Source organism: Anopheles maculipalpis, chromosome 3RL (genome assembly GCF_943734695.1).
Source record: "Anopheles maculipalpis chromosome 3RL, idAnoMacuDA_375_x, whole genome shotgun sequence".
In the NCBI taxonomy this organism is placed as follows: domain Eukaryota; kingdom Metazoa; phylum Arthropoda; class Insecta; order Diptera; family Culicidae; genus Anopheles; species Anopheles maculipalpis.
The window spans coordinates 61,848,829-61,872,707 of record NC_064872.1 but is presented as its reverse complement, the minus strand read 5'-3'; the positions used below and the strand labels follow the sequence as shown (position 1 = coordinate 61,872,707).

Here is a 23,879-nt window from a genome sequence, read left to right as displayed (position 1 = left end):
CTGGGTCCGATCCCTCTTGGTGTATGGCAGCTTGAGTCACCGCTATCCACAGAATTACGAGAGTGCAGAGGAGGGGCGGCCCGGTGGTATAGGCGACATCGGCTCAGGTTTGCAAACGGCAGGGCCGAGGTTCAAATCCCATCCGAACCGTCCCCCCGTAGTGAGGACTGACTACCCAACTTCGTGGTATCGGAGGGTCTTGTAAGCCATCAAACGCGCACTCCTACTTCCTTTCCTCAGAGTTCGACGTTCCTTCTCTTCTTTCTTGCTTACCCCTAGATGTTCCTTCACGTCGTCTTCGCGATAGACCTTCTATATTTACTGCTTCCAGTTTTTGGCCAGAATGATTCTTGGTCACGAGCATGTTCTGAATTTAACCGCCTGCACCATCTGTTTGACTACAACCTTCGAATATCTCACTACCGCTCAAGAATATTCAACTCCTCCTAATCTATCCCCTTCCCCCCGTCTTCCACAATACAGTCCTATTGTCCCTGAATTTCGTCCTCTTTTTGTGTGTTATCGGTGGAACTTAGTGTTCTTAGGCGGTTCGTGTCACGGAAGTGCTCCTTTCGGCCACGGGCCTCACTGCCGATTCCATTCTGTGGCCGCTGGCCGCCGTTTTTTGGACCTGATCTGCTCATAAGTACAATTCCATCCTGCTCCACTGTGGAATAGTGAAGAAAAAAATCCGGATCAGATTCTAGGACTCGATCCGGATGCAATACACTATACACTATATTTAGTCACTGGTGTGAAGAGGATTAACTTATGGAGGAAGGTGGCGGCCACCAGGGGTCTCAACAATCAAGGGAGGGAGAGAGGGGGGGGATTCACTGAAAAGAGGAGCTTCGCCAAGCAGGGAGCCTCGTCGGCTAGGAAACCTCCTGTGATTAAAAATCATACGCATCCACCCCTCAGTTCAGTTTGCAATCCCCCAGGGGTGTCCATTTCAAGTACCTCCAAACACCGCCAGTAACTGGTGCGAACAACTCTGCATATTCTTTTGGCCGCCTAATTAAATGGATTTAATTATTAAATGGAGCATTTACATCAACTTTCGCTGCTTTGAGTGTTTTAAAAAAATGCATGGACGTACCCAATACATATCTTCCTAGTTAAACTATTTAAAAACTAACCCAATGAAGCTTAACGATTGTCTTTCGGTATTCCATCGCATCACAGAAATTCAGGGGCACAGTTAACACAGCTTCTCTATTGTCCTTTCGTGTATACTGTGTTTCTAAAAAAACTTTCAATAAACTTTCTGACCATCGTTTGGTTGCCAACACTCCTAAGCCTTACCATGTGGCTCATTTCGTGTGTTTGAGCAACGATTTTTGTGATTTATGTCGCTGTATGGTCAAAACCATCATGGCAGATTAAAGAATTGAATACGTCTTTTACAGGACCGCTTATCAGCTCGTAATTATTCTGAAATTATGCAGATATCGTCAAGATGTCTAAAGACAAATGATGTACGATCATCTGTATTGACTGACCTTATTAATGCTTTTTCCTATGTGGCAATATAACCTCTGAAGATCTTGCACTGCTTACACTAGCGTCTTTGACACGTTCTTCATCCATAGTTTTACAGACATTATTGTTTTCTCTAAACGGATGATCCAGGCACTTCGTTCCCCGGATTCGTTCAATTTAGGTAATGTTCCGCCGGATTGTGTGAAAATGCGCTGTTGCATGGCTGGTTTATCCTCAAAACCCTTTCTCTGTAGGTCAACTGGCTTGTTACGCATCACGCAAGTTGGGACATCGCTTTTCGCTCAATTGCAACAAAATTGTCCCAAATTGTGTCCGCCCCATTGCAGCATGCTCTGTGCAAGCTGTTTGTGGAGACAATTTTCACCTTCGAAAACCAGGTTTGTTCAAGCGTGTCTCCTTCTGGTTGGTAGGGTAGTGGCCGTATGTCCTAACCGGTGGGTCGAAGTATATAAAGTCTAACGGTAAATCAGGGCTGGATGTCACATCCGTTCGGGCGGCTTATCAGTACAGTTCGGTTCCCACCCAGTATCTAAACGGTTCCGTTCCGTGTGCCGTTCAGTGCCGTACAGCTAGACACGCATTTGTCTGCGGATTAAGTGTGTGAAACTCGAGTGCCAAGGTCCGGTTCCGCAGTTGACGCGCCCATTCGCAGCCGCCTGGAGCAGGTGTTAATTTGTCCGCTAATTGTGCCGTAATCCGTTGGAAAACGAAATTGAATACGTAATCAGTCAGCCGTCGGAAAGATGCTGCTGCCAAAGATGGTAAGTGGTTCTTGATACTCTTCTGGCGCCCCGGATACAGTTCTACAAAGGATGCTTTTGTTCTTGCAGAGGAAGCTATCGTTTTCGATGCTAATACACCTGCTGGTGTTACTGATCGGCGGTGCAAAGTGTGAACCACAGGAAGGATACTTTTATCCACGGCCCACGCCACAATGCGTGCCACAAGTCTTCACCGAAACGGTCACGGATTATGCGACCGAAACGTTGAACCACTTCTTTACGGACGTCAACACGGTGTACCTGACGGACTATTTGACCTCCACCGTGGTCAATCCGGTGCTTATCACCTCCACCGAGTATGCCGTATCGACAGTGTTCGTTCCACAGCTAGAATATGTGACGGAAACAAGCACCCTGGTGTTGCAACCGAGCCCAGTCATCCAGTACGTTACCGAAACCGTGGTCTCGACAGTGTTCTCACAGGGAGACTTTAGTGGTGGTGCCGCTGTCAACACTTATCTCCCACCGGAACCGGCTCCACTGCCAGTGCCTTTGCCCCTGCCGAATCCGGTAATTATTAACAACGGTCTTCAGGTACAGCAACCACCACTACCGCCGCCGCCACCCTACATCCCACCGCCGCAGGTATCTCTGCCCCCGGTGCTGGAGCATCCCGTAACACATCAACCGTTCCTTCCTGCGCTTGACGAAAACTTCCAAGGACATCGTTTGCTCGGTGAGCCGAGCATTGGTGCGGATGCATTTGGAGGTGTTCACTCGCTGCCGAACGTTCACGCAGTGCCACCGACGTACGACGATCACGACGGCTATCGCTACAAACGCAAGCTGGCGGAGGAAACGACGAAAAAATCGACCACCACAACGGTTTCACCAAAGTCGGCGTGAAATCGGTGAAAGGTTTCCAATTGCATACTGGTAGGCGTTTATGCTTGGAACAGACGTGATGTTAGCTTATGTGTCTTTTAGCTATTTTTTGATTAGATAAAATGATAAATGGTTTAATTTGTTTTGAAATAAAATACTCATAGTGGGCTTTATGGAAAGCCTAAAACTGTATTAACAAAATATCTTGGTTCATTTATCTGTGTATTGAATAGCTTAATGCTTTGCTGTACCATTTTATCTCTCTGAAAACATAATGTAACAATATTATACATTATTGTTATCCTATATAACAATATTATTGTTACCGTCAGCAACACACCGATTGCCATCGGCCAATGGCGCTGGTCTTCGCATAATCGCATCCAGAGAGAGGCGTATTTAGTTTTTGAAACTGAAAGTCTTATAAAATGTAAAAAGTCTTATATAAAGTATAAGAAAAACTTGCACTTAATTTACCTTTGAAACATCAAAGACTTTATTTTGTGAAATCATAATGAACACCACACGCACACACATACATACACTTACACTTCTACACACAATAACTAAAGTGAAAATCACAACCAGGTTGCTGCTATTGGTTTTGGCTGTTCGCTGAAAATGGGAGGCTGGTACAAGCGCGCAGTCAGTGTACAGTGGTCCTGGTGTCACAGCTAGGCGTTACTTCCGTTCGAAGGACGTACGGGAAACAACGATGAGGCAAGGGGAGTAGAAATAAGGGATGCAACAACTCCAACGATCGTGTTTCGTTCCTCTCCGGGTACGGGGAATTTATGTACATTGTTTTACGTGTCCTAGCGACGGATTCTTACTACAATCTAATCACTGGATAAGCGGATGGGTACAGTGTGTCAAGCCCGCACCCGTACTAATCCACACTTAGCAACGAAGGTATTGAGTATTTGTTCTTCTTTCATCTGCTTCTCCTATTCCTGCTTCTATTAATCAAAGATACAAGGTAAAAGGTTTCGCTCTACCCTGCACTAATGAGTATTAAGCGTTCCAGATCTTATTTTGACGTTCATCGTCCTGGGGCGGCAGTACTTCACGGTGTAGATTCGGTACGCGGGCAAAGGCAGGTGATAGCTGATTGGCGGCTACGGTTTCCTTTACCGGCAGGTATGCGTTGGTAGGCGTGCAGGCGATTACGGTGGTTGTCGATACTTCCGTTTTGGTTTCCGTCTGTGTGCGGGTGATGGTCGTTACACCCGGATCGGGCAGATAGGTTCGGGCCGGTTCACAAACGGTCTTGATGACGGGTGGCAATGTAACGGTTGAGTAGATGGTAGGTGTTACCGAAAGCTTAGGCGTAACGGTGACGGTAGTGGACGCTGTCTGAGTGATGGTACGAACAGGGGCCGTAACAGTGGTGGTGCTTGTTGCTTGCGGTGTAACGGTGCGTGTGATTACGTTCGTTGTAGCGGCCGTCGTCGTTAAAACACTGGATGGAGTGAATGTGCGTGTAAGCGTTACCGTTGGCACGCTTTCCGTAACGACGAACGATGGAGTAAGAGTTCTGAAGACAGAAGAAAAAAACACATCGTTTATTAATGATTATACCTTTAGTATACTGTAACAACCAAGCGTTACTTACCTAGTAACGGTAGCCGTATCGGCCGTTTGCTGCACAACGTACGTCGGTGTTACCGTGCGCGTCTGGGTACGTGTCGTGTCCAGGGTAATGACAACGGTCGACGTCGGAACGACGGTCCTATCCACAGTGACCGAGTCGAGATAGAAGAGTCTAGTAGAGGTAGGCGTTACGGTACGGTTTACCGTTACCGAGGCAACGTAGAACACATTGGTTGAGGTAGGTGTTACAGTACGATTGACCGTAGTCGATGGCAGATAGAACACATTGGTACTGGTAGGCGTTACGGTGCGGTTAACGGTGACCGAGTTGGCGTAGAACACATTCGTGGAGGTAGGCGTTACGGTGCGGTTGACCGTTGTCGAGGGTAGATAGAAGACGTTAGTAGACGTCGGTGTCACTGTACGGTTGACGGTGACCGAGTCGGCGTAGTACACATTAGTCGACGTAGGCGTTACCGTACGGGTGATCGTCGTAGACGGCATGTACGAGATGAACGTCGATGTCGGTGTGATCGTGCGCGTAATCGAAACACTGCTGGCAGTGATAATGTTTGTCGAGGTAGGCGTTACCGTACGTGTAGCGGTCACGAAAGGCGTTTTGCTGATAACGATCGTGGTTGTCGGCGTGATCGTACGCTCCGTCGTAAACGGAGTTCCCCGTGAGGTAATCGTGGTCGTTGTCGGTGGCAATGTTTTAGTTGTTGTCACAGGTGGCTGCGTTACGGTGACCGTATTAGTTTCCGGTGGTAAAGTAGTCGTCGTATCCGGTGGCAGATAAGTATTGGTAGCTCCACAGAACGGAGTGGCACTGGTCAGTGTAGTCGTGATAGTTGTCGGAATGGTTTCAGTTACTGTGGCCGTCTCTGTCTGTACGCGCGTTTCCGTACGGAACTCGGTCGTCGTTTCGGTGGTTGTTTGCGCTTGGCCATCTTCCCATGGACACTTGGGCGGTTCGTAGTTGTAACCACACTCGTCCGGACCACCTTGACATTGGTTGGACGGTTCCGGGAGCTGTTCCGTGGGCTTCTCTACGACATATCCTCCAAATTGGTCCTGCTTTTGACTCGGCGCAGCCTTTGTATCGGTGTCGGCAGGGAACGAGCCAATTTCGAAGACTGGAATTTCTGCGTGACATAAAGCCACCAGACAGAGAATGGGTAACAGTTGACGCATCTAAAATGAGAGAAAAAATAGAAGTTAGTTGTAATAGTAATTAGCTAAGCGGTGCAATGTTTTCCCATCCAAAAAAAAAAAAAAAAAAAACTTGGATCTTAACAGTTACAACATGATTTAAAAAAAAAATAATCTGAATATTAATGAACATAAGTCGACAGCAAATTGATTCTCCAGCACTACTTCCCACGCTGTGGTAAATTGCTTCAAAGTATCCAAAATGTGCATGCAAATATTGGCCCATAATTCATAAATATCACTCGGTGAAGGTAATACGCAGACGTTTCGGTGCATAATATTTATCAAAGTTCTCCTCCCTCCATGCCTGCAAAACGACCTCAATCAGCTTGTAATCGTGGAGGGATCATCCAAACGTACAGCCGAACGGCGACATACATAAATCGCGCTAATGAAATGCATGTGGCCGCACAAAGGTTAAGTCTGTTTGCTTGCTACCGGGCGACGGCCAGTCGAAGGAAACGGTCAATTGATCCATCAATTAGAGCCATGCGAGGATGCGTGAGAATTGATTGAATGGGAACCCTCCCCCGAAACGGTACATGATTATCATTGCCAAATAAATGCACAGTTAGATTTGGAGGTCTGATAATCGGCAAAGGCTTTGTTTAGCTGTTGATGGACAAAATTCATTCATTCATCACTACGTGGGCTGTACAATGCGCAGGAAATGTCATCGTACATTCTCTGCAAATAAGATCGCTGCATGGGCACACGAGATCGTTGCGTCATGAATTGGTAGTTTGGTTTGTTTGGTAAATCCTCTGACGAGTTTATTCAAACAACTTGATCATCATTTGCCGTTCCTAGGCAGCTTCTTACTCTCATCCAGCGTCGCTCCTGCTTTACTACCATTTGTTTAGTCTCATTTCGTTCTTCGCAGATCTTAGCTACAACTCATTTACATTGTGTGGTCATACTCACTGGTAGGTGATCGTGTTGCGATCGTGCGAGTGAGATAGGTATGGAAGTGAATAATGCAATTGCAACGCTGTTACCCTCTGTATACATCTTATTTACACCATCAATGACATCGTGTTAAAGTTTCCTACCGTGAGCCAAGTGTCCAGCAAGTGTGGCGGATCTACGCATGCAAATGGCACCTTGATTAACCAGCTCATCACCAGCAACAAAACTTCAAATAGACAAATGGGCAATGAATGTAAAATAAGGGACGCGTCGGTTAGCGAATCTTGCGTTGCGTTGCAGAATCGCTTTCACGGCCCGCTGGCTTTTCGCTGCTCGTGTGTGTTGCTAAATTTACAGGCTAGAACAAGCATGACACCAGGGAGCCTCTTGGCCACGGGGTTGCCCCGAGAGTGACTTATCCGGTTTTGGATGGTGGGTACGTTTTCCTTGGGCGTAGAATGTAGCGCCTGCTGATCGGGTGCGATCGATGCGATTTGATTAAGCACCGACGCAACCTTGCCGACATCCTTTTCATTACCGACGGTTAAAGGAAGATGAACGAGGCGAAGATCACGAAGGTAGCGGACAGTGGATAGCAAACCTAACGACGAAGCGTTGTGTTGTATGACTTTGAGAGACGTAATTACATTTTGCGTATAGCGAAGCGCTGGTATATTGCACATTACGATCCCATGCGGGTTAGGTAGGATTAGCAATGAAGAGGGTAATAAAATAATTACAGTTGTAGCACAAAAGAAGATTGAAATGTCAAAAGGATCTGTCGAAGGAATAATGATTAATAAAGAATTCTCAATAAAGCTGCTATACACGACATTTCAAAAAATAGAATAACTTTCGATTATGCTTCTTCTGAGTTAATTCAATCAAATCCTGCATTCTAGAGATATCGATCATTTGATGAAACTTGATTATTGTTTTGGCAGTTTGTTGATCCTTGCAATGTTTTGTTGTCAGTTGTTCCTTCATATAGGCTGTTAATTGACATGGTAAGGTCCATCAAACGAAGTCGAAAAAATATTTTCCACAAACACGTCGTGATACGGCTTCTCTCTAGGCTAGGACAGTAAATTTGGTAGAGTGGTGCATCCCTGTCCTATGTCTCTATCATACTCTATCAAAACCAAAAATTTGACAATTATAAAGGTACGACTAAGCGTTAGACTATCTGTGTTTCAGTTTTTGTAGCATTATACTGTTAAACAAGACTGTTGCGATGTCGAAATCTTTCCACTATTACAGATCTTCAGAATAGAGAATGTGAGCTTAACTCGAGCGGTACGGGTGGTGATACGACAGCGTCACCGGTCTTCACTAATCAAGTATTCTTCTTCTTGACTTATCGACCTTTTAGGTCACGCTGGCCATCAAATTGCTTCCTAGACTTGCCGATACCACATCAGGAAAGTCAGGAAAGAACTCACTACGGGTGGGGACGGCCCGGATGGGTTTTAAACTCGTGCCTGTCGTTTGGAGTCCGCCGCCGTAGTCGCCTATACCAGCGGGCTGCCCAAAGTCACCAAGTCTAGTAAGCCAATAGATGGCCGGAGCGACCAGTAGTTCGTTAAACCAAGAAGAAGAAGGCCACGGGTAAATCAGTCGAATTCATGATCATTATTTGAATGCCGATGAAAATCTATACATTTTATACATTATTATGCCAATCAACTCTTGAAATATAGAATTTCCGTATATTGTACTTCGTACATTCAAAGGACCTTGAAATATTAACTAGCAGATTAATAAAAATCAAAATTTGGCTTTAAGAACCTTCAAGATCTGCTCTCAACCGAATTCAAACCAATTATCTCATCCTGCTGAGTACTTCTTTTCGAAAGGATTTCTTGGAAGGACATTATATGCACTAATGCCGACCGCTGTATCAGGAAATGGACAACCAAATCAATATATCCCACTCCCTGTCATCGCAGCATCCGGGAACGAGGATCCAAACATGCAACAAAAACCAGCCCTCCCAAGGTGTCCCAGGGTCCAATGAACTTATTTTCAAGCTTCAAAGCTCGAAAAACTCACGTTAGACGCGTACTTCGAAAGTCAAGGTGTATCCTTGTGTTCAAAAGATGACCCACCTGGGGACGACAGGCCGAGCTGTGCTTCGCAGGTTTTGCTTTGATCGTGGACAAATTAAAAATTTGTGCTAAGAAACCCCGAAGAACCACACCAGCCAGCCCTGTGAGCCAAGTGTCAACCGGTTTTCTTCCGTTGGGACTGCCGTCAGCAACCGCCACATGTTTATCGCTTTCGTCCAGCAAGCGCTGGCCTCTTCACTCATCTGCGTTGCTTCTTGCTGTCTCATTATCACTCTTATTCCTTGGTGTGGTGGAGCTATTTCTACGGATGCTTATTTTCATCCACTCGTGTTTCTAAATGTAGACCCGCGGTGTCCGATTCGCGGGCGTTCATGCTGAAATTTGCATTTTATTATCACAAAAATAGCCCCATTCGGGATGGTACGGTGCAAAACAGGCAAACGAAACAAATCTTTCGAAAAGATACGTAAACAACGTCCTAACGTTAAAACGTCCGATGAAATAAAAAAAATGTTTTGAGTAGAAGGAAGGAGCGAAAAAAAATGTCTCCATGGAATGGTTTATTTAGAGGACACCACAAAACACGCAAATAAAAATGGTAGACATGGGGACGCGATGAATGCATCGATGGCATTTAGCATTGAACTTGATTGAAAGCATTCTACTGCAAGTGGGAAAGTTCGGACGTGTGATAGCACATGCTCCACCCATTTCGGTGACCGTGAGATCGCCGAAAAAGGGTTCGTCGCTTTCGTCCCGTTGCAGTCTAATGTTTAGTATTGGAGATGGGGAGTTGTTTGTATAGAAGGAACACACTGTGCCACACACTAGAAGTGCTTTCGGTCAGTTATAGTAGATTTATGTTAATGGTAAATGTTTCGGATCGGGTGCTCCACAACCGAATCGAATCGATGAGATCATAGGACGCAAGGAAGGTTCCAGCGCTTGTGTTGACATTTGAGCTAAATCTGTTTGCAAATCTTCCTGCATGTATGGTTTTGGTAAAGAAGATTAATATTGTGTAATCAGCACATTCCTTTGGGTATTTTGTCAAGATGGGAAGCTGGCCGGGAAAAATATAAAGTGGACAGAAATTAATTACAAATAAACGAAAACTGGTTATTGCTCGATGGAACAGATGCTTGACGTACGTACAAGTGTACGCGGGCTGCAAAATGATTGTCCCGTCTGAGACGTTTTAAATAATTATTACACATTAATCACCTTTGCAGTAAAACCTGTGCAGTCTCGGGATGCATGACGATCCTATGCACATGTAATCGAATCGATCGATCGAGCCTTATTATGGGTGCCAGAAATGCAATAAATGGTACATGGTAATTTTGCCGATCGCCAGTATGATTTGCAGATAGCATCTCCATATGGAACATGACAGGCGAAGCTAGAAACGGTAAAATGTTCCGCACAGGAGGCCAGCAAAGGGGTTTACATTTTCGGCGTATGTACAAAAAAGCTTCAATGTTGCGCCATAATGATGCCGCTGAAACAGCGTGTTTAACTGAACTTTAACCCGAAAGTGGCAAGAAGCCAAAGTGATGCCCGTGCAGCGTGATAAGCACAAACATGTGTGTTCGGCGTGTCCTTCGGTTGATCGCTTCCTGTCGTTGTTGGTACAGGGGTTTTTGTTTGCCACAGCCGTCCGAACGCTTCGAAACAATCGCTTAATGATCAATGGAAGTTACAAAGCACCAGGTTGTAGCTATTTCTGGATGAGCTATTTGCCGTTTTGTGAGTAGCTTTTTTCATTAACACCAACTATTTCTGACGTGCAGGGCTACGGAATGAAGATGCTTAGACAGCTGGTTGCCATTGTAAAACATGTTTGGTTTTAGGCTGCGTGTAGTATATGGTGGTTTGTTTCTGTTCCCCCCAAAAAAAACCTTTTCGGCAATCAACAAACAAACTGAAAAACATCTGAAAAAAGCATTTTAAGCATCCTCAAACTGGACCAGCAAGTTATAGTATTTAAATAATGTATGGCGGCTTCTGAGACTGTTGCTGAGAAATTTGTTATGAAAATATTCCATGAATAGCTAGCCGGATTACAGGAACTGAAAAGGAAACCGGCTCAATCATCTTCGAGCGAAGCAAGTGGTGAAAAATGAATTTTTAAAACTCGATCATATTGTTTGGGACATCTTCTCGGTCATTACAATTTTAATGATGATAAATCATCATCACCCCTCCCTGAGGAGCTCGATCGTTCTGTTTCGTTTCCTATCACACCTATCGGCAGAGTCATTAGAATTGCGATAAAGGTTCGAGCCTTATTCACCCACTCGAGTCTCCAAGAATTGAGCAGATCGAAATACTTCACAAATCATACACACATCGAAATGCTACGGAATCTTCTTGTGTTAGCATAATGGAGGGAAAAAAAAGCGTGGCCCCACCAAAACGACAATCAATACTTTATCCCCATAGAGATGACAGGTTGACATTGAGAGTTGGGTTCGAATCGGTTGAATAAATAACGTGCGGCACTGGGCGGAATCCATGCTCATCGTCAGGTTCATCGGCAGATGCGTGAGGAAGTGACCACAGCCCCGGTACGCACGCGTAATATGCTGTGGATGGGCAGACGACCTTGAAGAAGTCTCACCTGCCCACGAAACCACCGGCCGGAAAACCTGTTCCCGCTGCGATCGATCATCTATGGGGCGAGCTGGACGGTAAGCCCGATGGGTAGTATTTAGCTAATAATACTCGGGTGTGCTTCGCTTGCGATCGGATTGGCAAAAATGTTGTCAGAAGGAGCACACACACGATTTTATGATCGTTGCCAATGCGCAAGGATGTTTGTTCGCGAGAAGATGCAACAGTTGAAAAATAAATGAAACATTGGCTGCATGCAGTAGTTTGGATTTGGATGGGTAGTTCGAAATTTGTTCTTAGTATTTTTACGGACAAGCTTTACAATTTTATTGCACTATTGAGATGTTTGATTGCATGAAGCTTATTAAAATGTCCGAGGGATTATGAAGGAAGTATTTAAATAAATAAATGGTTGAGTGACATTTGAAAGGTATTTTGGGGTCATTAGAAATAAAATATAATTAATTACGCTCGAAGTTCAATTGGCCAACAAACATGTATATCTGCTGATGCATATTTTGTCTCGTAAGCCGCTTTGTCCTCTTGATAGTGCGACTCTGATTCCTGTTATTTCCATATTTCTAATTTAGTATGGTAAGAAAAAAGTCAACATAGGTTGATATTTTGACAATGATCCCGAAATTAATAATTTGCATTGAATTAATCAATATCTAGACACTGATGATTATGGACGATCGAAGAGATCAATGAGAACAAGGAGTTACATGAGGAACTTCATCTATTAATTAGGCACTTTCAATTATGTTGAAACATTCTAGCAATACTAGCAATATAATTCAGGACAGTAACGGCGTTACATTTGTAACGATTTGAAAAACGTCATAGATTTTTTTAGATATTTCTAAAAGATTTTAGTATCTCAGTAGGTGTATAGGAATTCAACATACTGCCACACCACATAACTGTTAGACTGTTTTACTTGAAGTATATTAAAATCCTTAGTAGATGAAAAGCTTGGAAGGCTCTTAAAATAGTAGTCGCATCAGGAGATCCTGATCCTAAATAGTATCAGGATCTTCTAGGACGAGGATGAAAAGTATCGCTGATTGATTGCTCAAAGATTGAGAGAATATTCAGATTTTGGATTTAAGCTGAAATTTGAGTAACTGTTCATTATTTTTAATGTCTGTAGTTAAAATATCAATTGTAATTGATTGCCCTGATGTCATACAACCCTTTTCGACCTTTTCGATCGACTTATTTCACGAAAGACATCACCCAGTCCCAACTAGTCAGTAAATTAATGACTTTTCTCATTTTTATTTATTTATAATTAATTATGACGGTCCGGTGCCGTATTGTTAATGACTTTTCTCATGTTATGGAATTAATTTAATTGGAAGATAAAGAAATGGTTCGCGAAATGGTAGTGCTAAAGGGGAAAAATTATTAATTTAAAGAATATTTTCCAACACTTAAGCACAGTTTCGTTGATCCTCATTTCACATCTTTCATACGTGCGGCTCGTGTGAACTACAATCGACGTCGCGCATCAGCAGCTTAAACTAATCATATGCAGTTTCATCGTTTCTTTTCCTCCATCTTCATCTCATACCACTAATTAGCATCTCAATTAAAACCGCCGAAAACATCCGCCTCATAACTCTTAGCACGGGCGTCCCCACCCGTCATCAATAAATCAATTCGAGCGTAGTTTACTACACACCAAGCGGGGCGTAGTATTCGTCCGGCCAGACGTACAACAAATTTGGCATTTCATAGCGCTAAAAACCACATGATTTGCTATACAAAACACACATATAAAAAAAATAATCGAAGACTCATGCACCCACTCATTGCAGCCTCTCAAGAGGATGATTTGTTTTGCTCATTAATTTTGGTGGAAAAATGCAAATCGCGTTCGTAGTGAGCTGTAGGGAACCGAGGGGATGCATGATTGCACGCTGCGTTAGTACAAAACGCACAACATGATTTCCGCTTGTTTGTGATAAATTGTAGAAAAATGTGCATTCATCATGTAGGAACCTTGATAGGAAAATGAGATGTAAGCTGATACAGCAAAGCCATTCCCCGGGGGCGGCTTTTGTTTTATGCAAAAGCATGCGTCATGCACGCAAAATAGGTAACCCGCTAGAACAGCTACTCACTAGATGAAAGTGAGAGATTTTTGGTAGCATAAAAAAAAGCTTTCTTTTCTCATGTTAAAACTGATTTTAGGAGCGTGTTTTACGCCTCTTCAAATTTTAAACATTTCAAAGCATCGTGACTAACGTCTAAAGCAAGGAAAAAGCTTACAAGGAAAAGACTGGCCATGATTAATAATGATCATCAATGTGTGTGTGTGTCAGATTTTTGGAAAATGATAAAACATTGTCAACCGTGCTCGAAAGCGTTGTCGGTAAATTTGTGCAAATTTCTCATGCAACAGCACGCCCCGTTAGTGCCGGTTGATGAATGGGAAGCAATTTATCTCTTCCGCAGCTTCCATCCGTCAGTCAGTCAGTTCTGAGCGGTCGGTGTGTGTGTGTGTGCGTTGGATCGTGTGCGTGTTTTGGGTCAGGTTTTGGTCGTTGCTTTAGCGAAAGTCCAATTGTACGTGACCCTACGCGTGTGGATATGTTTTACAAGTTTCCCAGCCAGGTTCACTGGAGGTTGCCGATGGCTAAAAGGTAAATAAGTGCAAAACGAAACAAACTCGTCGAACTTGGAAACTGGCTTTTTTGTGCGAGCTCAACCAGTTACACTGGTGAGTATGATCTTCCCATTTTAATGATGCTCAGGCTGCATCCGAAACGCAAGTGTATGTCTGTTCATGCTGCAGTTGGATTGGATGTGGTGATCGCTTTTTATCGACAAGAAGAGCTATTTTTTGGGCTTGGCTTTCTGTGCTGCAAGGATGTCAGGAGCACGATAAGAGCAAGAAAATAAACTGCTTGAAGTTGGGCAGGAATTTATACGTCTGGGAACGTTTTACTGCGGAATACCCACTTTATGACTTGTGTCCAACGCACACTCGTACCCTTGTAGGGTAAGTGCTGTATCGTTAATAAGTATGATTTGTTAAAAATCAAGTTATAGTTTATTTTATTTGACTACAGCTGAACTCTCCCTGACCGAACAGCCTGACCCTGACAGACTGTACGACGATTCGAGATGACCAAGTTATGGCGAGAGATACATTTCAACCGATTCTTTGTGGGGTTGCTGTTGTTGCTGTCAGAGTGAATTAATATGTATGACGCAGACTTGGACACTGAAGATTTTGGACAGCTTTGGAGCACCCCATTGTCCCTATGGAGTCGTGGAGGTGCACCACCTGAGGGCTGAGCGTGATTTAGCAATGGAGCCAATTTACGCAGCGCAAGATGCGCTACAGGTACCCAGACCACCCTTACACATCTGTTTCGTCTCGTGCGGTCTCGTGTATGGTAATGTGAGAAAGACAGGCTTAAGGCCTGGTCACCGGTCATCACAATGCAAAGGTTGGGTTTTGGGGACCACACGGGGAAACGATCTTCGAGGGATTTGTGTGTGTGTGTGTGTTTTTTTTATATGGCCGTCCACAGTGAGGTACAATTTTGTCCGTGAATTTGTAAAGCAACAACAACTGATCTTTCACGCAATGGCGAAATTGACTTATTTGCATGATTTGTTTATGATTTATGGGATTAGTTTATTGGGCAGCTAAGAAAAAATTGAGTATCTAGTTTTGTGACGTGCGTTGTAAAGCTAAATACTAAAATCTTTTTATATGCCTCAATTGTACACTCACACCGTGGACAGTACCATGTGGCGCAACATTGACGTTTTGTCGGAATGTAGTTAAAACCATTTCAATACCATCAACCAGCTTATGCTTCCTAGCTTCTTATTAAAAATGCACACAAAATATGAAAATCCGCTTATTTATTCATCATCGCAGTCTATGATAAGGCACAGAGTGATTTAAATGCTAAGCGCCTGTGTGTATGTGTGGAAGGAACAATCGTTTACGCCCCGTAGTCGATGGTTTCAGATTAGAGACTTGCTAATGTGAACGTAAACGGCCTCCAAAGGAAAGGCTACGAAAGCATTAAATTAGCAGAATTAGCATCTGCACAAGTGGAGCTTGACTGATAGTCCGAAAACCTGTCAATTGTTATTTGCAGCACACGTCATAGATTGGCGAATGTCAGTATCTGCCATCTGAAAGTTAAGATATTTGAAACACGTGTTTTGAATGATATTTTTTTAAATTTTCTAATAAAATATCACACAACTGTTATTGACATTGGGATGAAATTGATGTGAATGTATTCAAGTTCACTCAAGATCACCGACGAGCCTGAAGTTCGAGCTCTCCGTGACACAGAATCCGATCACCTTAGTTAGTCCGCTTCACCATGTTATGTCCTAGGTGGTCAAGGTAATACTAATTGCCACCGCCTCGTAGGATGACGCCTTTCACGTGCATTTCACGGCCTATCGCGACCGGTTGCGCACAGTTACTTGCACTTTGATGCATCGCATATTAGTTCCACTGACGTAGAAGCACTTCCCGCTCGTTGAATGTAAAAAAACCAGCTTCACAACCTATCGACCTTCTCGCCGATGGTTATCGGTACGAATGGCTTTAGGATGCACTCGATTTTTCACTACTAATAGGCGTATCGATTCTTCACTCACCATTTTTCACGCAACTGTCCGGTAGTCACTGTAGATTGTAGAGATTCGTTACTCGACTTAAGTACGGTATCCTTTCGTTGCCCTGCAAATATTCACCAACGTCTTTTGCGTGATCACTTTGTTCTAAAATCCATTAAATATCCACTCTACTCCAGCCACAGACAAACAACACTAACACATGCATGCGGGAAAAGCATTCACTCTTCACGGTTTGGTGTGCCACGTACCTCACGGAACAGGGAAGACCGGTCACCGGACAGAACAGATATGCCGGCTGTTGCCGACCGAAAATTAAGTGGTAAACTGAAATTTTTTCACCCGTCGCAGGATGCTTATATAGGTGCGGCTCAGGTACCGGTGAGCCGATGAATCGAAACAAGCTCTGCTCGTCGATGGCTAGATACTGCCAGTTGATAGTGGACGCACACTAGCGGGGAGACTGGAGCGCTTTGGAGGCTTTTTTTGAGAAATGTTTTAATGAAGAAATGTAATGCAAGGATTTTATTTATGTCATATTATTTATTATTATTTTATTTTATTATTTTTATTTTTATTTTTAGTATGGCGGCTTACGCTGTATTGTCTATAGTTTATTTTATTTGAGGGTTATTTTTAAAAAGTTTCAAATTTGTTATGTACTTTGCAAAGAATTTTATTGGTCGTTCTTTACATAATTCACTTACAGAAGCAGGAGCCTTGCTTGACCATTTTTTTAAAGTTTAATATAGGACTGTTCTTATGAGATAAGAAAAGTGTACTTATTTAAACTGCAGAAAATAAATCAATCAAATGATGCTTAAAATCAAATAACTGTAGATTAATGAAACAGAATAATAAAAGAAAAGTAAATACAATTAAACTAGTCGAATTACGCAACTAAGATATAATACAGAAAAAAATGAGATGGTGACACTAATATAGAAAATAATTTATTTTACAGGACTGTTTGAACAAGTTTAAACAAACCGAGATGGTTGTGATTTTTATTTTCTAAATTTTGACTATAGTTTAAATAAGTTGAGCATCAATAACAAACTACTTACAAACTACTGCTAAAGAAGTAAAGAAGTAAATCATGGATAAAACATCTAAATGTAATGTACCAAAAGATCTGTTTAACGCCTCTTTCGAGCCCCTAGCTCCCATATGTATAGTAACTTCTCGCCGTAGGGTTGTTCTCCCTTGGCGATCTTGACCACGATACAAAAAGAAGAAGCGTTTCTTCTCTTTCTCGCAGCATCATTAATATGGCTGACCATACAGTCGTTGTACCCTTTGCCCCTTTTGTAAACATCTCTCTTATTTAATGCTACCCACGGTTTACCTGATGCTCAGGTGCTCATCACAAGTGCCAGTGTACAAATCTCCCTCTCCCCTCGATTTACTCTCGCGCCGGTGGGTAATTTAAAGAAATTCATACACATACTGTCTGCACTTTTCGTAACCGATTGCAGTACTGCAGAAGGATGACTGGTTGGTTAGCTATATAGAAACTTTGAGTATTACGACTTCATTCGACTACAGACAAGAATATCAAGCTGAATCACAGCAAGCTGAATGAATTCAGCCTGTATTCTGAATGTTCCCGAGAGGCTGATGCTCCCGTACGAACTCAAGGCTTCTTATCTAATGCAAAATCGCGATAAAAAATCCCCATGTGAGAATGAAAATGTGTCAACATGTAGATCACATCGTCACCTTTTTCCCACATGGTTCGGTCATGGTTCGGCTCGATTTTGTCAACCAAGCGGTGTAGCGTGAGTCATCACGGTGTACGCCTAATTCTCAAAACTTAGGCCAAAGCCAATGTGAATGATCTTGATCTTCAGCGTGATAGTGATGGGTGGAGAGTTTGTGGTAATCATAAAGTCCCTGCCCGGCTTGAATTATCGCTCAAATAGAAAGGAAGAAACAATTTAATACGCTTCAGGGTTAAACCAGTTTGAATATCAAGGAGACGGTTTATTCGGCAATCCGCATGTGGTTCACTAGGAGCGAAAAAGATTTTCTTGCGTCCAACCGACATCCAAAACGCATGGCGGGAAGCATCATGCGGATGCACAGGCAACAAAAGGCAACTTGTTGAAGAGGTTTCTTTGGCACGATTGATTGTTATCTGCAAAAAAGCTTCCAGAAGGGTCTAAAAGAAAACAGCACATGTTGTTTTAGTATGTTGATCGTTCCAAACTTTCTACTTTATTGGTTTCAGTCTAGCGAGCGTTTACTTTCCCTGAAAGCAGTGTAAAAAAAATCGTTGTATTTTATTGTCCAACAGCGATAGGCAAACTTTGTTTTCTTTATTTCCGTATTTTACACACAGAGCAGAGCGTGGAATTTAGCTCGATGTGTTTACGAGCTTCATCCTGTGCGTCCAAACACGAGGATGATCTTTGCCTTCTCGTCCTTGTAGCAAATTTTTGCGTCAAGTTGATCAATTCCGTCAAATCCAGTTCTGAGAGGATGGAATTAGAAGCAGCAGAAAATAAAAATATACCCACAAAAAAAAAAAAAAAAAAAACGATCACCTCGCTTGGGGCGAGGAAATTTATGCAAAATGTCTAACTCGGGTGGGTTTCCTGCTCCTCGGCCGTTGCTTGTCTGACGTCTGCTCCGGGTCGCTGTCGCGTATACCATCGCCGTGTATCCAGTTTTAACATTTAACTAATTTTAACTCGATCGACAACCTCGACCACTTGCTGAATGGATGGGACGGGCCAACCATGAGAATGGCTTGGATACAAGGATTCTTTTGGAGCGTATGGAATGAAACTTGCCGTGAATGTGGTTTTTGGAAATTTTGGAAATTCTACTGCTTTTAAAATAAAGGCCCAGAATCAATCTTGCTCGCGATTTGGTGACGTTCTATTTTTGAACCAGAATTGGATCAACCGTGCAGAATCGTTGGCGTGCTAACGGTAAGCGCGACTCGTATGCAAATTGATTGTGTTGTTTGCTGCGCTTGGTGGTGATGAAACTGACATAAAACTTGACGGCTAATGGTTAAATTAAGATTTGCGTTTTATTGTTTCAACTCTGAGCGAAATGGAAAGAATAGATCAATTTTTTGTTCCCCCATTCATCGCACGGCGACTTGCGCTGAATGCCGATAAGCGTTACTCACCATTCTTATCGATCATTAATAATGTGTTTGTTTTTAGAGTTTTATTTTTGTTGGCAATGTAATTAACTTCAAAGACAAAAAATGGATAAGGAACCAAAATTGACTCATATTTTCTTCGCCGTAAAGGTCAAAGTTTGCATGGTGCGGATGTTCGAGACGGCGCTCGTTTCTCATATATCATCATTAGAGATAAAGAATGAGCGATACAGTGATAGGGAGTTATAAGAATGGGCTTCTGCAAGACGGCTAAAAGTGGTGTTTTTTTGTTTCAAGCAAGCTTCACACGTACACATTTTCGGTGAGTTGTGAAGTTTTTATAGACACGAGAATGACACAATCCTTTGCTGCATGAAGCAAGTGCAATTTGCTGTATCTTTTCCTCAAAACCCTGCGGCGAGGATAAAGATAGAAATTCCTCGCAGCGCGATAGCTTTGAAACAAACGCTTTTATTTTTGTTTTTAAAACCAAAATTAATGATTTTCGATCGAACGGTTGACATTGGATCCTGCCAGGAAGGGGTCGCATATTAATAGAAAATAATATACGCCCGAATGTATGCATGCATAGGTGGTGCAAAATAAAAACAAAGCGAATAACGGCTAGATCGAGCTAGCTCATTAGAAGCTGGAGTTGGCGCGAGGCCCACGGGGATCAGAAACGATCGACCATCATTATCGTTTATCATTAAATGCTTTACTCCACTCCATGTTGACATCACCAGCGGTACTCCACTTCTTTCAGCATAGTGTTACGTTCCGGCGCAGTTTTTTTCGGGTTCCACACCTTACCGGCACGCACATACACACACACATCAGTCGGTCATCTCTTCACGGTGGCAAGGTGTAAAAGAGGCATGAGCATGAAGCCTCACCCGGGGGAAGTGATAATTTTATGCGAAAATGTTTGATTATTTGCTTCGGGTGCTGATGCTGTTTGACATCATGGGTTTACGGTTTGCTGCGGCTTTTACGCGTTTTGAGTTGATTTTGTGAGTGCGTGTGTGTATGGCTTTTTTGGGGGTGTTTCTTTTGACCCGTCCGAATGCTGCTGCAAGAGCAGATTCTGCACGATGAGCGTACAATCTGAGCGCGCACATTCTAATGAACACATTGGATGCGTGAGCCGCCGTGCGGTTTGAAGGTTGTTCCGAGTCGTCGAGCGTTTAACGACCGAACAGTTCCAAGCGTACCGTAGTTGACATTTATAAGCAATGGGCACTTCACGTTATCATCAAAGAGGGTTTGGAAACCATGCAGTCCCCATTCTGGTTATGAATATGGGCTGGAGAATAAGTTTTATTGTTTGTAGAGCCGGGTACATGAGAAGATGCATTTTTTTAAAGAAAGGATTGCGATACCATCACTTTAACACAATCGGTTTAGAAGTTTTGAATACGATGACGTTAGTGAACTAAAAAGGAACTTAAAATTCGGTTTACTGATGGGCTCTAATCAAGGGTGCTATGTACTTTAAAAAGCTCTTTGATACGGAGAGAGCATGAAGATATTGTGTTCCTGACAAAGGTCAGGGAAACATCAGAAAGTCCCGAATTGTAAAAAAAGAATGAGGATTCTCAATCTCACTTGGCAGTAAACCTGTTCCTGGTGGAGAGAGAGATGGTAAAAGATAACACTGAAAACAGGTGTGGCTCGTCAACGATCGTCAACTTACATAAGCTGTCGTGGTTTTGTAGAAAGAAGGGAGATGAAAACCCTTCATGTTAACGGCATACAACTAAATTTTTTTTGTTTTTCTGGAGATGAAAATATCTTTGTGATGATTATAGAGCCAACATGCGATCGATGTTGTCTTAGACCTAATGGGATCCGAAACATTCTAAGTAAATCCTTAACCAAATTATGGAATTATTTAAAAATTACCTCATTTTTGCGAATATATTTCCTACGTCTTGGGAATTTTTATAACGATCCCATCGCCCTCCCTATTGACAAAATTGTCTTAATAATCACTACTAAGGGATTTGTCAATACAAATTACCTTAAAAGTGCCTTAGTTAGCAGATTTTGTCAATAGGGCTGTCAGAAGGCGTATAGGAAAAACAGGAGAAGAAAAGACAAGGAAGAAGAATCGGAAAAGGGCAGGACGAGCTTGCCCTGGGATCAGTAAGGGAGATAGCTCGACTGATCGCGAATAAATCCGAACGAGAACGAGCGAAATCAGGTACTAATAGAGGACTTTTTTTTTGGTTCTACTCGGTTTTACTGGTCCACGAAAATAAACTATATTAAAGCTAATGAAGCCGTGCCTCTAACACTATGCATCTGTGATTTAACAATCCGGACCTTTCCCCCGTAGAGAGGACTGACTATCATACTACGTAGTATCAGTATGCCAGTATACTATTAGACCGATGTCAAATGGTCTTTTAAGTCTGTAACAACCTGAACGTTTTTGAAGCCACAATATGCATACACCTCTGAACTTGAGCTCTTGAAACAGTACATTACACAAGCCATTTGAACAACATGAATTGCATGAATGTTGAATAAAGATGCTAAAATTTTAAATTTTTTGTTAATATTTTAAAACCTGTAAAAAGAAACTGGTAGAAGCAAAACCTTCTGAGATGACACCACTAGCAGCTGCACTTAACCAGTGATTTACGACAAAACCATGCATTCCCTTAAAAGAATGCAGTTAGAGGCGGGATCAATCTACACCGCTGGCAGATAATAATAATTTTATTGCATTCATTCATTATACGATCCGCGCTAGACAGCGCGAGTGACATTTCACACTGGACGTACACACTGTACACTGCGAATTACTAATTACACACAGGAATTCTGGAAGTTCTTGTCGAAATAATGGAGCTAGTGGAGGTGGTGGTGACCGTTGTTCGCACAACGACTGTCGACGAGACAAGTATGATGCCGGTGGTGCTAATCGTAGTCGGCACTAGCGGTGGTGTGGAAGTGACCGTATTCGTAGTGATGCTGGTAATGGTTGTGCTCGGTGTAATGGTGGAGATCGTAGTCGAAAGCGTTATGGTAGACATTTCGGTAAGCTGTACCGGGGTCGGCGTGATGATGGTGTACGTACTTGCGGTATTAGTGATGGTGGCAAAGTTTGTTACCGGAACCGTTTCCGTAACGGTGGGTTGTGTTACCGTTCGCAAGCAGGTGACCGTGCCCGGTTGCTGTGCGTAGAGACATTTGGAAAAGTGCGCGTGATGGTGCAAATGGTGGGAAGCGCAACCGAAGTAGGTGTTTTGTAAGGGCAGCAGGGTCACGATGAGAAGCAGCTGATGAAAAGAGGGAAAACATTTGTAGATTGAAGTTGGAAAACTTTTTTAGCTAAATACCTTGATCAGTTTATTGGTGGCCATGCTAAGAACGAAAGAAGGTCCAGCTTTGATCCTCAGATGTGAATTTGGCGAAGTTTTTGAGGTGACTAAATTATGTGTTCTTTGAAATTTGGCTCGCATGTTGCAAACCAAGAATCCGGTTGTGCAAGGTCATAAATGCAGAATACTGATTGCAGTAAAGTTTTCTTTACACGTTCTTTGACCCATTTATATGGGTCTCAAAATCCGGTTCCTGGTTTTTGTATCCACCCGCAGGTATCATTTTCCTTTGCGATGTTGTATAAAGAAGGAAAATTTAATTTTTAATCGTTTTAAAACTAATGTAATTTAATTTCTATTTCAGAAAAGGTTTGAATACTTTGTCTTTGTCAAATTACTCACGACTTTTCTTGAACATAGCATTTCTGTGAAGTACTTTAAAGAAAGATAATAAACTGCATGCAATTATCAAGCCATTTCATTTTCATGATGTCCCAAAAAAAAGCTTGTGAGGAGGGTCAAGAACTGTTCCTCAAAACCCGACCACATTCAGTGCGCTTAGTCGAGAATTGACATTGTTCAGGTGAATATCGTGTCTCAAAGATGCAGCATCGAATTCGAGCAAGCAATGCGAAAAGTCTATATACCGTTGTGCTGTTGCTTCTCATACTTGTAAGATCAACGCATCTTCATTTGCTGCATAATCATCACATTTCAAATGAGCACTTCATACACTCGGAACATTCCCTCGTGACTGCTTCGAACGTTTGTGTGCCGTCAACTTCTACCCTAGAACCATCGACAGTAACGATAAGCAGTACCGAAACCGCGACACTTACTGCAGTAGTTAGCGTAACCGAGACCGTTTCCCTATCGCCGAATACCCAGCTAACTCTGTCACTCATCACGTCCACCATACCGCTAACGGCAACTTTACCAACGTCTACGGCTACGGTATCAAGCACCGCAATCACTACTGTAACGCTTCCAACGCAAACCACAACCGCCACTGTGAGCTTCTCGACCACAGTCACTGTGCCAGTGACGTCCACATCCACCCTAACCGTGACAGACACCGCGACGACCCGGATTACCATCACCGTGACGGAGTCTTGCACACCTACGATGGGCTAAGCATTTGGTCGAATAATAAGAGTTCACCTCTTTGGTAATAAAGTTTTGAAATGAAATTAGATGTTGAAGTTATCTGGTATTTTTTATTTGCTAAGGGATTCTTCATAATATAAGGAAAAGATCGTTCCGAATTTCCAATGGCTTTTTTCCGCAAATTGTT

The 23,879-nt window shown here is 42.9% G+C and overlaps 3 protein-coding genes across 3 annotated transcripts in view; 2 read left to right on the top strand and 1 right to left on the bottom strand.

The window, feature by feature from the left end:
• The window catches only part of LOC126562617 (peroxisomal targeting signal 2 receptor), a 491,929-nt gene that overhangs the window by 383,152 nt on the left and 84,898 nt on the right, over positions 1-23,879 (top strand). The gene's annotated exons all lie outside the window — the stretch shown is intronic.
• On the top strand, positions 2,247-3,131 carry LOC126562813 (uncharacterized). The gene is made up of 2 exons (XM_050219400.1): positions 2,247-2,264; positions 2,334-3,131. The coding sequence occupies exons 1-2, from the start codon at positions 2,247-2,249 to the stop codon at positions 3,129-3,131; spliced, it is 816 nt and encodes a 271-aa protein (XP_050075357.1).
• Positions 4,125-23,682, bottom strand: LOC126560859 (mucin-2-like). The gene is made up of 4 exons (XM_050216808.1): positions 23,425-23,682; positions 22,145-22,438; positions 4,726-5,897; positions 4,125-4,647 (listed from the first exon to the last, which is right to left on the bottom strand). The coding sequence occupies exons 1-4, from the start codon at positions 23,680-23,682 to the stop codon at positions 4,125-4,127; spliced, it is 2,247 nt and encodes a 748-aa protein (XP_050072765.1).

Excerpts from the sequence above, each read along its gene's own strand:
- LOC126560859 (XM_050216808.1), bottom strand. The coding sequence starts at position 23,682 with ATGGTAATCCGGGTCGTCGCGGTGTCTGTCACGGTTAGGGTGGATGTG. Across the intron at positions 22,439-23,424 it reads CGGTTACGCTAACTACTGCA|CAACCGGGCACGGTCACCTG; the intron begins GTAAGTGTCGCG and ends CTCTACGCACAG. Across the intron at positions 4,648-4,725 it reads GATACGGCTACCGTTACTAG|AACTCTTACTCCATCGTTCG; the intron begins GTAAGTAACGCT and ends TTCTGTCTTCAG.